At 28.7% G+C, this 16,951-nt stretch overlaps 1 protein-coding gene across 1 annotated transcript in view; it reads left to right on the forward strand.

Moving 5' to 3' along the window:
* The first annotated feature begins 249 nt into the window (after positions 1-249).
* Positions 250-16,951, forward strand: part of LOC111618362 (nucleolar protein 6-like) — a 34,028-nt gene continuing 17,326 nt past the window's right edge. Inside the window, exons 1-8 of the mRNA XM_023359873.1 lie at positions 250-367; positions 4,393-4,596; positions 6,155-6,271; positions 6,391-6,567; positions 8,996-9,164; positions 9,270-9,401; positions 11,102-11,259; positions 14,439-14,559. Of these exons, the coding sequence (XP_023215641.1) occupies positions 365-367; positions 4,393-4,596; positions 6,155-6,271; positions 6,391-6,567; positions 8,996-9,164; positions 9,270-9,401; positions 11,102-11,259; positions 14,439-14,559 (1,081 nt within the window). The 5' untranslated portion in view covers positions 250-364. The remainder of the gene's footprint in view (positions 368-4,392; positions 4,597-6,154; positions 6,272-6,390; positions 6,568-8,995; positions 9,165-9,269; positions 9,402-11,101; positions 11,260-14,438; positions 14,560-16,951) is intronic.

The following is a 16,951-nucleotide window of genomic DNA, read 5'->3' on the forward strand; positions in this document are numbered from 1 at the left end:
CTCATTGTTGGTCTGGCCCAAGGTCCTGGAATATATTCTAGGACTGGGTCTGTCCCGCCGGAATAGTTTTCACGTGTTGGTGTCAGACTTTAATCAACTAATTAAAAATATATTGAATTTTTAAATATTTAAAACAATTTTTCTACATTTAAATTACTTATTAATATATTAATATTAACTAAGTTTTTAATTTAATAGTTTCATTCTTTTTAATAATAATGTTTTAGTTCCTATAATGCACCTGGCAACGTTTATTTGAACGTGCGGCTTCTCGTAGATCCACGTGTTTTATTAATATATATGATTTATTTTGTTTGAAAGTATTTGTCATGTATTGAAATATATTGAATAAAGCTTGCGAAATATGGTAAGTTATATAGTTTTCATTGAGAATATATCGTGGTTAATTTTAAAGTCGGTATCAATAAAATAATGTTTTAAACAACTTTAAATTTTCTTAGTAATTTTGAATTTATAAGAGTGGTAAACGTTTTCTCTCTTAATTTTATTTATAATCGAGACATACATGATAGACGTTTCCAAAACACAGAATTTTTGTAGCATCAAATTATAACGTATTAATATATGCAAAACTATGTAAACATATAAACAATATAATTAAAATTTGTCTCAGTTACTTGCAGAAATAAATTTAATTGAATGGATATAATACTGACATACAATAACCAACAAATTTTTTCATCGTGATCTTGATTTTAACATGGTAACTTAATTTCATAATACAGTAGAGCCTCGAAAACTCGGCACTCAATAACCTGGCACTCTGGATAACTCGGCCACACCCTAGCAGGGCAAAAAAATCCTTAGTTAATTAATTTTCATGATAAAGACAGCATTATGCCTCATAAAGTATTTTTCTGAGATCTGTCTTATCAGGTAAATTACTGTACAGTGTATTCATTAATTTTCATTTTCATGTAGTAAAGGCTCTATGCCTTCATAAAAGACGTATTTTCCTTTGTTTAAGGTTATTTGGGCAGTTTATTCTCTGTTGTATTCTCAAGTAAACAATACATACAAATACAGTACAGTATTTTCTGAGGAAACACTCATACTTATTTTTTTTAACCCCATTCCTGATAACCTGGCATTTTCACAAACTCAGCCACCCTTTGGTCCACATTAGGCCGAGTTTTCGAGGCTCTACTGTAATAACAAAATTTTTTTTATTGGATCTCAGTTGAATAATTTAAATTGAAATTAAATTATATTCAATAAAAGTGAAATTCAATAAAGCAGTTTTTATTCACATTAGAGTTATTTAATGTAAAACAGGATACAGATTTAAATAAATAAAATATGATTTTGTAGTTTCTACATTTAAATCTTTACTAATTAAACTTATTCTTTCTCTATCATAAAGTTGTAGTGAATATTACTTTTTAGATTAAAAACATAAGATTTAATTTAAAAGACAAAAGGACAGTTTTTAACCAAAAATGAATATGCCTATTTTCACTTGTTGCTTCAATTGATGAAGTTATTGCTAAAGATGAAAAAATAACAGTGTTCTTCCAGTTATGCAGCTACTAAGTAAGCAAGAACATCTTGTTGGTCAACACTGATTAAAATGACATTGTCATTGCTGTTAAACTAAGTAACCTTCATCATACTGTTTTGTAGCAATATGGTGGTGCCCAGTTTACAAGTTCTTTGCTATTAAAAGATGAAAAAAAGAAAGAGAAAAATAAAATATTATAAATTATTTATTAGTGTAAGTAAAGTCATTTATTTGATAGGCAAAATTTATCAATAGCAAAGTATGCAAATCACTTAGTAACTGGAAGCACCCAAAACCTCAAATTTGCTGAATATAATTTAAGCATTTGCAGACAAGATAAACAAGTTAATTTTGTGTGAAAAATAATAAATAAGTTAATACAAACAGCAATTTAATTAAATCAAGATAGATATATCTTGATTTAATTAAATAAATAACTTGATTAACAATTTCTATCATATGTTTACAAAACATTGATTCAGAATTTTAGGGCTAATTTAGAAATTTTTCTGATATTTATTCCAAATTTTGATGACAGTTTTTTTATAAGAATCTTTCTTGTTTTATGCTATAAATCAAATAAATAAACATGGAATTTGTACTGTAAATAATCAAATATCAACAATGTTTTCTGAATTATTTTTTAAAATTAGAAATTTGATGTAGAAGAGAGTATAAAAAATCATTGATAATTTGAACTTGGATAGTTCAAAATCCCATTAGTTCATAACTGTACTTTTGTCCTGGCTAGGTGTATAGAGATTTACATGTTAAGGAGTTCAGTTAATTCGAAATATGGCTAATTCAAAATTTGAAATGAAAATTCTGTCTGAACTGTGATATGCATGTGCTAACTCTTTTATTTAGATTGAAGTGCCTCCATGCTATAAGAGAACAATAGACCAAGAACAAATTAATCTGGTCAATATAGCTTTGCTTTTACAGTAACACATTTTTGAGTGCATATTTTATGAGATAAGAGAAAAAAGGATAGTCCATGTTACACATGGACATCCTTGGATAAGGATCCTTTTTTCTCTTATCTCATAAAATATGGCTGGTTTTCAGAATAGCAAGATTGGGCTACAAGTAGCAGATTCAGATATTTGTAGGCTCTAGGCTACTAAATATGGGCAACTTACTATTTTTGGGCCACTTTAAAAATAATTTGGGCTACATTTCAAGGAATTCTGCTTTACTTTTTATAAAACCTACATGGCAACCTATGAGGTTCTCACTGGACATATGCTGTTTACCTGCAGTTTATTTACATTGTTAATAGCATTCTGTATATGTAGCCATATTTCATTTCCTTAATAAATTGCATCAATTACATGGCATTTGGCATACTGTACAGAAATAAGTAAATCTATGATGATTTGAAATTGCAGTTATTTCGTCCCTTGATTTTCAAGATGACAAGGATTTTCTCAAGAATCACTTTCTTGTGTTTTAATATTTCTTTGCTCTTTGATTATTTATTTGATTGATTCCTTTTGAGCAAGTTATTACTGTTTTAATATTTTTTTTTTTTTTTATTTTAAAAATAAATTGCACTATTGATATATTTAAGTATACAAGTTATAACTTTTAATCCATTAATTCAAATAATAAATAATTAACTGTTTCAGTTACATTTATTGGCCCTCTTCAGATTTTAACCTGAAGATAGTCAATAAAGATTGCCTGCTATCTGAAAATGTTAGCTAGTTACCATATATTTCCGCAGATAAGACGATAGTTGAATCATAAAAAAAGGTCCCAAAATCTGGGGTCGTCTTATAGGACAGATACAAAAAAAAAAGTAGAATGAAATTTATATAAATTAAAACCATTATAAAATAAAACAAATCACTCACCAATGTATTTAAATATTCTGTATGATGTTTTTGTGAATAGTCTAGGTCAGGGGTCGGCAATCTGCGGCTCGCGAGCCACATGCGGCTCTTTGGATGTGAAGCTGCGGCTCTTTAGTTCCATACGCAAATATTATTTATTTTATCAAAAAAAACATTTAAAAATCGTTCTGAATCGATTAACAAGGATTAGGCACTGATTCACTGATTCTCAGCCACTTGTACTCGCTTTTCACCGCACCCCTCCCCTGTGACACGCGTCGTCACTGTCGTCAGTCCGTCAGAAGCTCTCGAATGACGCCGTCGTCGGATGTTTCTATTATCTAATTTGTTGTGAAAAACACTACTTATATATGAATAAATAGATATTTTTTCTTATGAATAAATAGATTAGTTTTTTATCAAAAAACTTTATTTATGCGAGTACTATTTATTGTTGGCAAGAAAAAATTTTGTGGCTCTTTAAAAACTTTGAAATTTTGTAAATTGTAATTTTGGCTCTTCCGACTCAAAAGGTTGCCGACTGTCTAGGTCATTACCCGAATGCTCGAATCGTGCAAATGTTTGCAATAATTGCAAGGCAGTACTGTCAGATGCAAGAAAATAAAATTTGTTCATTCGAAAAATTACAAATAGGACATAATTCCGTATATGCTATACAGTATTATCAATATTACCCAGATGATGATCGCTGATCTAAACTAAATTCATAAGCCATTGATAGTTTGAGGGTCCTCTTATAGGACAGCTATATACTAAAACTATAAAAATTTGACAAAAATTTATACCTCGTCTTATCTGCGGAAATATATGGTATACATCAGGATGTTCACAGATATGACAAATGCCTAAATCTTCATAGTGATTATGTCAAAAAGTAACCATATTTCATGTTTGTATCTACTTTTGGTAATAAATTCATTTTGTTGTTTACACTTGTCTTTTTTATGGACCATCGGAATCTTAAAAAAAAAACAGCCTATGTAGATATCCTAATAAAATATCTATTTATAGGATGACAATAACTTTTCAAGTGACAGTGAGGTAGCTGAAGATGCCAAAAAAGTTGAAAATCTTCAGCAAAAAAGAAAACAACCAAATTCCATAGTTAGTAGAAAGAAAAGAAAAGATGATAAAGAAAAATTACCCACAGCTGAAGAATTAAATAATTTAAAAGAAACGGAAACTTTGTTTCATTCCAGTCTTTTTCGTATGCAGGTAATTAAATATTTTCTTTACTTTAAAATTAAATTCTAAAATTAAATGGCAATTTTAAATTATGTGAGGCCCTATACAAGCATGGACTTATAAGGTCTTTTTCATATAAGTTTAGGTAAAGGAAAGTATCCTGGGATTTTAACTAGAAATGAACCAAGATTGATTATCATCAAGCACATACAGTGATACCCCGAACTTACGCGATAGGCGGGACTGAGCGATAACCGCGTAAGTCGAATTTGCGTAAGTCGCGGTATAATTTCGCAATTTGTGTAAAATCCAAATCGGATATATGTCAGCTAATAAATGTTATCGTTAATCTTATCTCGTCTTTTGATTTGTTCACGGATACAAGAAATCTCCACATAGTCTCTCGAATCTCTGTAGATATAACAAACACAGGAATAAATAACACAAAATAAATTGTAGCTATGTGTCGATTCCGCGCGACACATCTGAACATGTAAGCTGAACAATAGTGTGGGGGGAGTGAGTAATCAGGCGCTGCATGGAGCTCAAACAAAAGACAAATCGACGAGATTTGAAAATCGCGCAACTTCGGGTTTGCGTAAGTCGGGGTAGCGTAAGTCGAGGTATTACTGTATACAGTTATACCACGTATAATATGGTTGTTAAGTTCTGAAAATATGCTTTGTTATATGAATCCATGTCATATGAAACAAAGGGCTAATACAAAACATAGGATTAGGTTTTAAAAGTTAACAAAAGTGTATTATTCTTTTTTGTAATTATTAAAGCAATTAATAATTAACTAACAATTGCAATCAAAAGTATTGCATGTTAATATTAATTTTTTTCACTACTAACACCATTAAATGAGGACATTGTTTTTAGCAAAATACCATTATTTTATGAGCTTTCCTATTATCCTTAATCTGAAGTATCAGCAAAATTTTATACTTTATTTATTTATTTTTTTTTCATAAAATCTGATATTTTCATTTGCTTGCTTTTGCCTATCTTTAAAAATTTCATTTTTTTATGTAGTAACTTTTAATTTAATCTATAAAAACAAAACATGGCAACAGTCTTGTGTCATTTAGAGCACTATCACCAATGATGGTGACATCTGGTTTATAGGAAAGCTAGAATATCAAGCTAGGACAAGGAAGAAGAAAAATTGTACAATGTGTTCTCATTAAAGAAAACTAGGTGAAAGGCATGAAACAACAATGAAAATTTCAATATTTTAAAATCCATGGACAAATATGAGACAATACTCATACTTGCTTGGAATAAAAATATCAAATGATGGGGTTTCACTTAAAAAGTTGTGGCTTATTGTTCAGGGATGTTCTCAAACCATGTTAGAGCAAAACCATATTGTAAGAACACTGTGTGTTGTATAAGGGTATCCCTAATTCTTAAACCACTTAGAGCAAAACCATGTTGTACGAGGGATACCTGTATTTGATCTCTCTAAAGACACAAGATCCCAGGCAAAAGTTTAAATACTTGTCTAAAATTGCCATTGCTTATTCTTGTTGTATGAATTCTTGTTTCTGTATATGATCATTTATATTTTTTTAAATATTAGATTGATGAACTTCTTAAAGAAATAAAAATAAAGACTAAATGGAAAATAGAAATGGATGAATGGCTTGAAAAATTAAAATCCATTCTCACTCAGTTATCAGAATCTGAGACATATCAGGTAAACTCTTAGTTTTTAAAATGTAAAAATGAAAAATTAATATATATTATTAATAAATGTTTTGCTATGTAAAATATTTGGGAAATAAATATGTTATGTTTATAAATTTTTTGTTTCAGATTAGTGATCAGAGTTGGATCAAAAAGATAAAGGTACCAATAATTCAAAAACCTGATTTGGACAAAGGAATTTTTAAATTTTTACCACCATCTGACATTAAACTAATAGGAAGTTATCCATTAGATTTATTGTGTTTGCCAAATGCTACTGTAGATATTGCTATTGAAATTCCAAAGGTAATTATACTGATTTGTAATAAATTTAATTATGTAAATTAGAAAGTAACATGCACTTGCGTACAAATATATAAATTATTATTATATACAGGGATGGGGGAGTCGGGGAATCAAATCTTTTTCTAGAAGTCGAAAAACTTATTGACTCTTGACTCCTTATGTTGCATTGAAATTTAGAAAATTTTAAAAATTTTTAAAAGTTGTTAATGCCATTATTTTTGACTTAATAATACAAAATACAGCCCATGTTGTTACTGCATTGCCTTCTTCCCAAGTCAATGTTGAATGATTATTTTCCGCTCTGCATTTAATCAAATCTCATTTGCATGTTAACAAAGTCCTTTAGTTTTTTATAAAGGTAAAAATTGTATTGTTAGATATGTATCAATATTATGTATATGCAATGCCAAAAATGCCTAAAATGAACAAGTCTTCTAAGTTAACAATTAAAATTTTTATATTCAAAGTCAATATTTATTTTTTTTTTTAGATCTACAATTTATAGATCTACAATTTTTTCAAATTGCAGATCTATAAATTCCCACTGTCATCTGACTGTCTGTCTTTCCTTACTCTCAAGAATGGAGTTAGATAGATGAAAGACAAGACCAGATATGGAAACCTTAGGGCAGGAGGCCTCAATTAATTATTAGGGGCAGTCAAATGAAAACGAGACATACTATATAACAAGTGTGGCACAGAAGTTGGTAATTGCAGGTAGGTGTGTATATAGAAGTGCCCTCTATTGGGAATCAGGAAGGCACAGTGTGAACGTTTACCGCTGTGCCATTTGTCTGTTAGACGTGCTCAAAGTGAGGTCGGTGAGTCGTGTGTGTGTCCAACATCACTATGGAGGTCCGCTGCTTGTTGACTTTCTGGAATACGATGCCACAATTAACGCACAGTGGTACATAGATACTTTACAAAAGTTGAAGCGTGCCGTCAAATCCAAACACCCAGGAATGTTGACAGACAGCATCATTCTGTTGCAGGATAATGCTTACCCACATGTTACCAAGGTTGTTTTGACTATGCTGCAGAAGTTTCACTGGGAACTTCTGCAGCGTAGTCCATACACATTCTCCATACAGTCTCAATTTCTCCCTGTGCGATTTCCATATTTTTGGAGCCTCAAAGAAAGACATTCATGGCCATCAATTTGCTTCGGATGAAAAGGTGCACGCCTGGGTACAATCATGGTTCCGTAGGCAACCGCAAACATTTTTCTATGAAGGCATTGACTGTCTTGTCTCACAGTGGGATAAATGTATTAACAGTTATGGCAATTACTTTTGAAATAATAAACAGTTTACTTACTCTTTTCCCATTTGTCTCATTTTCATTTGACTGCCCCTAATATATATGAACTTCCAATGCAAACTGGAAGTCAAGTTATTTTAATTGAAAAATTTTCTCATGAAAGGTGTTAGATAGATGACCAGCATATATATATTTTTTAAGGAGTATTTTTCGGTTTCATTTATAGCCAATTATCACATCTAACTGATTAATTTTCAGCATTGTCATACTATTTTTGAAATAAATTTGTTTTAAACAAGTAGAGTAAGAAATAATTAGCAATGTAATAACATTGTTTTGTTAACTATATTACATTCAAAATTAGTAAATTTTTAGAAATATATATATATTTCTAAAGTATTTTCAGTTTGAATAATAGTGTCAGATTGAAAACAGAACACAAATACAAAAAGCTAACAGTTTCTGACAGTACTGGATGTTTTGTCATGATTATTCTGAATTATTGCTAAAGTTACCATTTCTTAAAAATCATTAATTTTTTAATGTTAATTTAAAAATTTTAAATTTAAAAGTAATAATGTTTCTTCCAATGTAATGATTATTTACTGATTACTCTGATTATTGAAGAATTAATTCTTGATGGAAAAACCAATTAGTATGACTAATGATTAGAAAGCAATTAATTGGTATATCAGTAAGTAGTATCAGGATTCATATCTAGTCTGGATTCCATAATTTTTATAGTTATTAAATATGTATCAGGATATTGTTCACCAATGTAGGTTGATCTTGTAAATTAGGCTTGCCTGTGATAGTCAAAATCGTAGCTAACTTTATAGTCTTAATGTATTGGTTTCTTGCATTATCAGAACAATTACTTACATGGTTATGTATAAATTTTTACTAAAGTAATTTTATTTTCTATTAGCCATACAATATCATAATACTATTATGAGATTCAGATTTGAATTCAATATAAACACATATAATTTCTCATGATTTGTGTTATCATTATTCATTGTTCAGACATGCTGGTTAATTATGCCCAACTTTATAATCTTTAATGTTGGTACTTTGTTTAACAAATCAGTTAATCATTTACTTTTATTTGTAGTTAGGCATTTAATAATTTAGAATTTAATAAAAATTATTTTAATATTTATTCTAGGGATGTTGGCAAAAAAATGATTATTTGAATCATAGGTATCATAGAAAAAGATCTCTGTATTTAGTTTATATTGCTTCTCAATTAAGAAAAACTGATTTTATTGAAGAAATGAAATTTTCCTATCATTGTGGTGATCATATGAAACCCGCTCTAATTCTAGTACCTAAAGGTAAACTTTTTTACTAATTATATTTTTAGCTTAATATCAGTTACATATATGATCTTGTTTTACTGCAATAATTATTAAAAATTATATTATGTTTGTATTTTCTAGGAAAACTGGGTACAAAATTAAAAGTTAAATTGCTTCCATATCCATCCAAAGAACATTTTAAATTAATAAGATTCATCCCAAAAACCAACAATGTTAGAAATTCATGGTTTTTTGAAGATAAAAGTATAGAAGGTAATTAGTTATATTCTGTTATTAGAACTAAAACAAATTTCTAATTTATCTCTTTAAAACTTTATTACAAAAGAGGATATTTTAAAAAATTACTTCTAGAGATACTTTCAATTTCTACTTAGAAATAAATAAATTCATTTATTATAAAGGAGAGAAACAAAAATTTATTTGAAAAACACAAATATTTGTTTTATTTGGGTCTCTAATTAATAAAAAACAACAAAACACCATTTTAAAGTGCATTCTTATTCAACTAATATATTTATAAATACTATGTAGCCCAAAAAGTAGCCAATGTGCCAAATGATATTTTTTACGCCAAACTAATAAAAGGGTAGCCAAATTTGGCACAAAGTAGCCAAATCTTGCAATGCTGGAAGGAGTACTAAATAAAGCTGGAGTTGAAACTCAAAGAATTATAGACCCAAATGCAGGGAAAGGAGAGAAAGGACAAAAGATAAAGAATTGAGAAGAGTTGGAAAATTAATGGTCAATATTTGCATAATAGAAGGTATATTTAACATTTCTTACTACTTTTTACTGCTGGGTCACAACTCCAGCTTTATTTAATATACCTTCTTCATTCACACATTTCCAAGTATTTGAAAATATTTCCTTTCCACTCAAAATTAAAATATGTATAAAGGTTTACAGCATTGTGAAACGTCCTTTTTGAGTTTGTGCCGTTGAAATAAATAAATAAAATAAAAGAATTTGTCAGTTTTGTTTACACGTTTATTGAGCCGCATTGGAACTTGCCTTGGGCCGCATGCAGGCTGCGGGTTGGACACCCCTGCTCTAGATTGTTTATATTAAACATTGTATTAGTCAACAAGAGACGCAATTATTATCATGTTGTTTTGGTTATCGTGCAGGTGTCTGCAGACACATGCCACGTGCAGCTAAAGGAGGAGTGAGAAACACCACTTATTAGTTTTCTTTAAACATCTGTTCTTGCCTTGTTGATTTTATTGTTGATTGAATTTATTAGTATAGACTGTGACATTTAACCCGAGGAGAGAGTTTTGGTCGTTGATTGTAGACTATCCCTTTTTATGTAGAATTACTAGGGTTAGGAGGAGAACGATACTGATTTAAACAATACAAAAAAAGTGAAATAAAAATTTAAAGCAAAACAAAATTTGTGTGAAAAATATAAATTTATTAAATTTTTCTCACTAGTTACAGTTGTTTCTCCTCTGATTTATTAAGTAAAATTGAAATATTTTGTTTAAATATCTCCTATTATATTAATTGATTTATTGTATTATTTTTTACTGGTTTAAAGGTCTGGAATCAATCTTCCATATTTTGTGTACAGACTATTTTTTTCTTTTTACATGGATTTCTCAGGAATATATCTATCATGTAAAAACAGAAATTAGGTATATTTGTTATACAGCAAGTCTTATTTTATCATCATAAAGTAATTTGACTTTTATGTCAAAACAATCATAAAGTGAGGATCCATTGTAAAAGTCTTATTTAAGTATAAATAAATACAATAATTAATTATATATTAAATACCATACTTTTTTCACTGCAATATATCTACATGTATTATTTTAATTTTTAATGAAAATTAAAAACTCAAAGAATATGAATGCTTTAGTTTTGTTAAGTATCATTTTTATTAATTGTATTTTATCTAACAAATAGTTTTTCATTTAATGTTCATTTATAGAAATATTTTCTTTCAGAACAAACTCCTACACCACATTATAATTCTAGTGTTTTGATGGATCTTTTAATGGTGGATACCATGCAATATTTATCTGAAAAGCTAAAAGATAACCAGAATTTAAAAGATGGAATTTTACTGTTAAAGGTTTGGTTACATCAAAGAAATATAAACCAGGTAAGAGAATTTACTTACAAAATTTCTACTGAAAATTTTGACTGCATTAATTTTATTTCTAAATAATGGCACTGAAAAGAAAGTACATGTCAATATAATCTATGTACCTTTATTTACTTTTCTACAAAATCACCATTCTGACTGATTTGCCAGTTTGAAAATTTCTTTGCATTAAAAATCCATTTTAATCATTCAATCATAGCAACGAACAACTTGCATGAATGCATATTTTAGTCTTTACATGCATTCAGTTGTTAAGCAACAGTTGAATTTTTATTGAATGTGAAGTATTTTAATAGATGATTGTTTAAGTAACAGTCATATAAAATTATGGAAAATTACCCTAGTAAGAATTAACTTGTACATTATATCTGAACATATTTAAATCTGCTAAGGGATAATAAGTAGTGTTATTTGCAAAACATTAATAAATGAAAACTACAATGTAAAAAAATTGCCAAACAACCAGTAATTAGTTAACTACATAAAAATACATGATATGAATATGTTTTTAGCACTTAACTAAATACTGGTTGTTTGGCAATTTTTTATACTGTTGCTTTTATTTTATAATGTTTTGCAAAGAACAGTACTTATCTGTTAGCAAAATGAAACTATCATCATTTTTTACTTTGAAGAGCTAAATGACACAAATTATTTCTGTTAAGTTAATAAAATTGAAAGATTAGAAAATATGGAAGTGCTATAACAGAATTAAACAAAACTTGTTTTAATTAAATAAAATATGACAGATATAAAAGCACTTGGAAACATACTTTAATAATATGGCAGGTCATATGACAGACCACTACCATAAAGTAAATATTGAGTTAAAGCAAAAAAAAGTCTTTTTTTTTACTTGGCAATGCATATAAAAGGCTAAAAAGATATGTACAATAAACCCCCACTAATTCAGACTAATAGGAGTAAAGGTTGTCCAAGTTAGTGAGCAATTTCTCCAATGAAGTGAAAAACAAGAAAGTGGATACAGTAATTTATTACAATCAGCTCTATACAGGAGTTTTAGTAGGTTATACTGCTGAATTTATTATTACAGGTAATGAACTCAAAAAATTTCATGACTGAAGTATGCAGTTATGTACAGTTTTCAGTAAGTAATCAATTACAGTAATATAATACACAGTATTGCAAAGATTTCAGATTTTGAAAACACTTGTCTGGATTAGTAGAGGAATTACTGTATATGATAATTTATTAAGTGCACAATAGTTCCAGGCCTAAAACTATTAAGCAAAAGTAAAAATTACCTCAAAAATCAACTTGAGAAGGCAAGTGTTGAAAATAATGAACATGAATATAATTGAAAAGTGTTTTGTATAAAGTGAAGCACTTTAATATACAGGATGTTCACAATTTAAAAAGATATAACTCAGGAACTAATCAGCAGAATAATGTTATATTTTACACAAACTTCTATGGTGATGAAATTTTATTTGAAAGCAAAAGAAAGTTAATTATAAAAATGTCCAATAGGGAGGTAAGTAGTAACTTTTTTTTGTTTTTAAATAAAATTTCATTACCACAGAAGTCTCTGTGTGAAATGTAATATTATTCTGCTGATTAGTTCCCAAGTTATATCTTTTTGAATTGTGAACTTTAATTATGAACACCCTGTATGTGTTATATATATACAGGTATTGCTCTGAAAAATTTCAAAATATTGCCAACCATTTGCCAGTTTAAAATTCTTTTTGCCACTTCAAATTATTTATTGTTGCCAGTTTTACTTACTCTGCATAATTTCTTATATGTGAATGCTATCCTGGGATACAGCTGTACCCCAGGGTAGCATTCAATATAAAAAATGTAGATGCTGGTAGCTTTATCAATTTGGCATCTAGAAAGCAAAAGTAACGTGTTAAGCTGTCACTTACATGGAGAGGATCAGATATTTGGGCTCCAATTTTCACATATTTACATACTATGTACAAATACATATTTATACAGCTTACACATTTATTGTCTATCTTTGCTGTTTCCTTTTTGGGTGACAAAATTAAAAGATGAATGTACCGTAAGTACAAGATTTTTTGCTTACATCTGTATTCTTTCATGGTTCATGATACCCAGTTTAAAAATAATCCCAAGTTGGCTGAAGAGGGACATGTTATGCCCGAAATGTGTATTTTAAACACGTATCAACTGAACTAAATAAAGATGATAGAATGCCAAGTGTTTGAATTTATTACACTAAATAGTGTTTAAGAATCAAAGAAGAGTCACAACTCGGTTTTAGATTATCAAAGATTTAATACCTTTGATACACTGATTAAGTGAAGTTGATTGATACTAAGTAATACAATATTTTTGTGACAGTCTTTTTATTTTGAATTATACTCAAATATGTTTCCAAAAACTCCTCCTAGTGATATGTCACAAGGTCAGAATGGCAGAAAAGGAGTTAACAATAGTAATCATTTTTGAATAATTTTTTAATGAATAATAACACATTCAATCACATTGTTTAAACAGCATTTCACAGGTTCTGTCATGTCAAAATTTTTGTTTTAGTCTACTGAAAAAAGATCAAAGTGAAAAAAGTCACCCCAAAAAATTTCCCAAATTTTATGTTGGTCAATAAAAAATTTTTAATCCAGAAACGCCAGATAACGTTGCACAAAATTGCCTTTGATTTCTACGTCATTTCCTACTTTTCAAAATTGCTAGGTATGTGGTACATGGGACTCCCATTGCACGAAAGCTAGACATTCTGCTGTCTTTATAAAATATGATTTGTGATTGAATTTCATGCTGAAATGTTTAAACAAGTAGATGTATATATTATATATATGTTATAGATTGCATTTTTGAACTCCTGTGTCTTGAAGATGAACCTGTTGAGTTCCTTCAATGTTTGAATTTCTATTCAAAAGTATTTGATAAACATTAATTAATTAACTTCAAATAATTTTTTAAAAAATTTCTGATGGTAGATCTACAAATTCAAAATACTCAGATATACTGTATAAATTACTGCATTTAAAACAATAAATTATTATTATTTAAAAAGCATCTCTATGTATTTTAATTAGTTTGTAACATAATAAAAGCAATATATTTTCTGTGAGCAAATTATGAAGAATAATTTGTAAGCTAAAACAATATAACAAAGAAAAATAATTTTATATTAAAAACATATTAATAAATCTTTATTTTAGGGGTATGGAGGATTTTCAAACTTCATCATAACGATGCTTGTCTGTTATCTACTGACAAATCAGAAAATTAACATACTAGTCAGTTCTTATCAATTAGTGCGAAATGCCTTGTTATACCTTTGTAAGTAAATTTTACTTAACTATTTAAATTTTGTTTTATTGTAGATAAATTTGGAATATAAATTAAATAACAGTTTAGTGTGAATTTAACATACATACCAAAATTTAAGAATCTATTTATCTGAAAAAACTTATAAAAATTTGTAAAATGCAAATATAAACAAAGTTTCTGGCTTAATACAGATGATTTTCACTTCCCAATAATGTGTTGACTTTATTCAAATTAATTTAAAGTAAAACATGATGGATAGATAAACTTTGTATAAAGTATGACAATGCCTTAGTCAGAAAATTTTCAATACAGATTCAGGAAAAATTAGTAAATGATGTACACAATATTTTTTAAAGAACCCTTCACACAGTAACTTCCGACAAATAATTAAAACACAGTTTATTTATTTCATAATTGGATGTGAATTTCGTTCATTTCCTCCCCTCACCCGTCTTTCCTTTTATAAATAATATCATAATACGACATAAAACAGTACAATGTGTAAATTTTCAAATATATTATACTGTGAAATTGACAAATCAATAATCACGTAATAATTTGCCAGTTTGGTGTAGCCTCTTGTTAATTATAGTTTAAACTTTTATAAAGTATTAAAATTATTAGAGTTAAAATATGAATGTTTGTAAATATTCATAAATTATATTTATGAAATTAATTATTACTTAATTGCACGCAAATGTTCTGTAATTTTTTACCCAGTTTAATAATATTTTGGTAATTAATCGTGTAATAAAGTATATATATATTATTTGAAGTTTCCGTGTTATTAGCTCTTTAAAGATATTTTGTGTTTATTTTCGGTATCGAATTTACTTACGTAATTTTTAATTATTCAAGTACAGTAAACAAATTTTTTTGTTTAACTTACAAGGAATTAAAACTAACTCAGAAAATGTAATTTTATATTCTCAAAATTTTCTTTGTGCTTTACAAGGTTAAAGATTGCATCTACAAAATGATAATTTGATCGAATAAATCGCTATTAAAGTATATAATGATGTCAAACGAAGTATAAAGCAGTGTATAAACCATGCTATTGCTACTATTCGTCCGNCGGTAGAGATGTAAACTGGTGGCGGAGGAGAGGGAGAAGGGAAATAATACTAAAACTTAACTTACATAACATAATGTAACAATAACTTAAAAAAATTAGTGTTAAGTTATTTTTATCTTTTCTGTTTTATATATATATATATTTTTTTTAATTTTTTATTCTCTGCTTTTTGCTTTCTTTCCTTCACTTCCTTCAGCACTTTCACTGGATAGATGTCGCTTGGTAAAATATCTATCCAAAGAGGTTTGGCTTTGCCTACTTTTTAAAATGTTTCTAAAATGACTTAGGCAAATGTCATTACTCTGAGCAGCAATACAGCTAATGTGAACCTTCTTGGGATGTTTCTTTTCAATAAAATCAGTCACTTTCTGATAATACCTTAAGATTTTCTTTATTGAGCGAGATCCTTCCATGACGAAGCAAACACACGGACTGAGACCGATGAACAGAATTGAATAAAAAATGGCACTGCAAATTAATGTAACGTTGTATGGTGAGTTTTTGTTTATACCGTGGAGCAAAATTATGTTTAAATTTCATGTCATATCCTGAAAATTTCATATGTTGGAGCATTCGTATTCTGAGGTACTATTGTATCTAACTTAATGACATTTACAGTCGACTCCCCTATAAGACGGTAGATATGTTCCGTTTTTTATGAAATTGATGTTTTAGGAGACCCTGCCAATCACAGCCCAACACATGTGAAGTTTACGGACTACGGCTGTTTGAAAGGTTTTCTTCCATAAAATTAATCGATTCCTAGACTAATTCGACTCAACATTTCCAAAACACGTATATTTTTTTGAGAATAATCCGTATAAATTATGCTATAAACAAACAGTTGTAGGATTACTTACCGAGTGTGCACCGTTCGACGTCGCCATTGCTTAAGCTTGTTTTCATCGCGGAGTGGGGCGCACCAAATGGCGGGCGCGATTTCTGATAAGTTATTTTTCTGCGAAAACTTCATTGAACTTTGGAGACATCATTAATATAAATAATTTTTATGGCCATTGAATAAGAAATGTTTCTTTCACAGGAAATGTATAAAATTAGTGCTATATTAGATTTACAGTACCTAATTTACATACTGTACAGATGATAGTAAATTCAACTTACTCGCCTAAACTCTCCGTAGCATGGACGGCGGAAAGTATATATATAATTATAATAAAGTTACAATAAATTAAGTTAATATATAATTATATATACAGTACCTAATTTATATATAATACTGTACAGACGATAGTAAACTCAATTTACCCACCTAAACTCTCTGTAGCGTGGTGCTGGACAGCGGAAAGTAGTTTGGCTGCCCGATGA

The sequence above is a fragment of the Centruroides sculpturatus genome, unplaced genomic scaffold, assembly GCF_000671375.1.
Source record: "Centruroides sculpturatus isolate CEXI.00-Female unplaced genomic scaffold, Cexi_2.0 scaffold189, whole genome shotgun sequence".
Lineage (NCBI taxonomy): Eukaryota > Metazoa > Arthropoda > Arachnida > Scorpiones > Buthidae > Centruroides > Centruroides sculpturatus.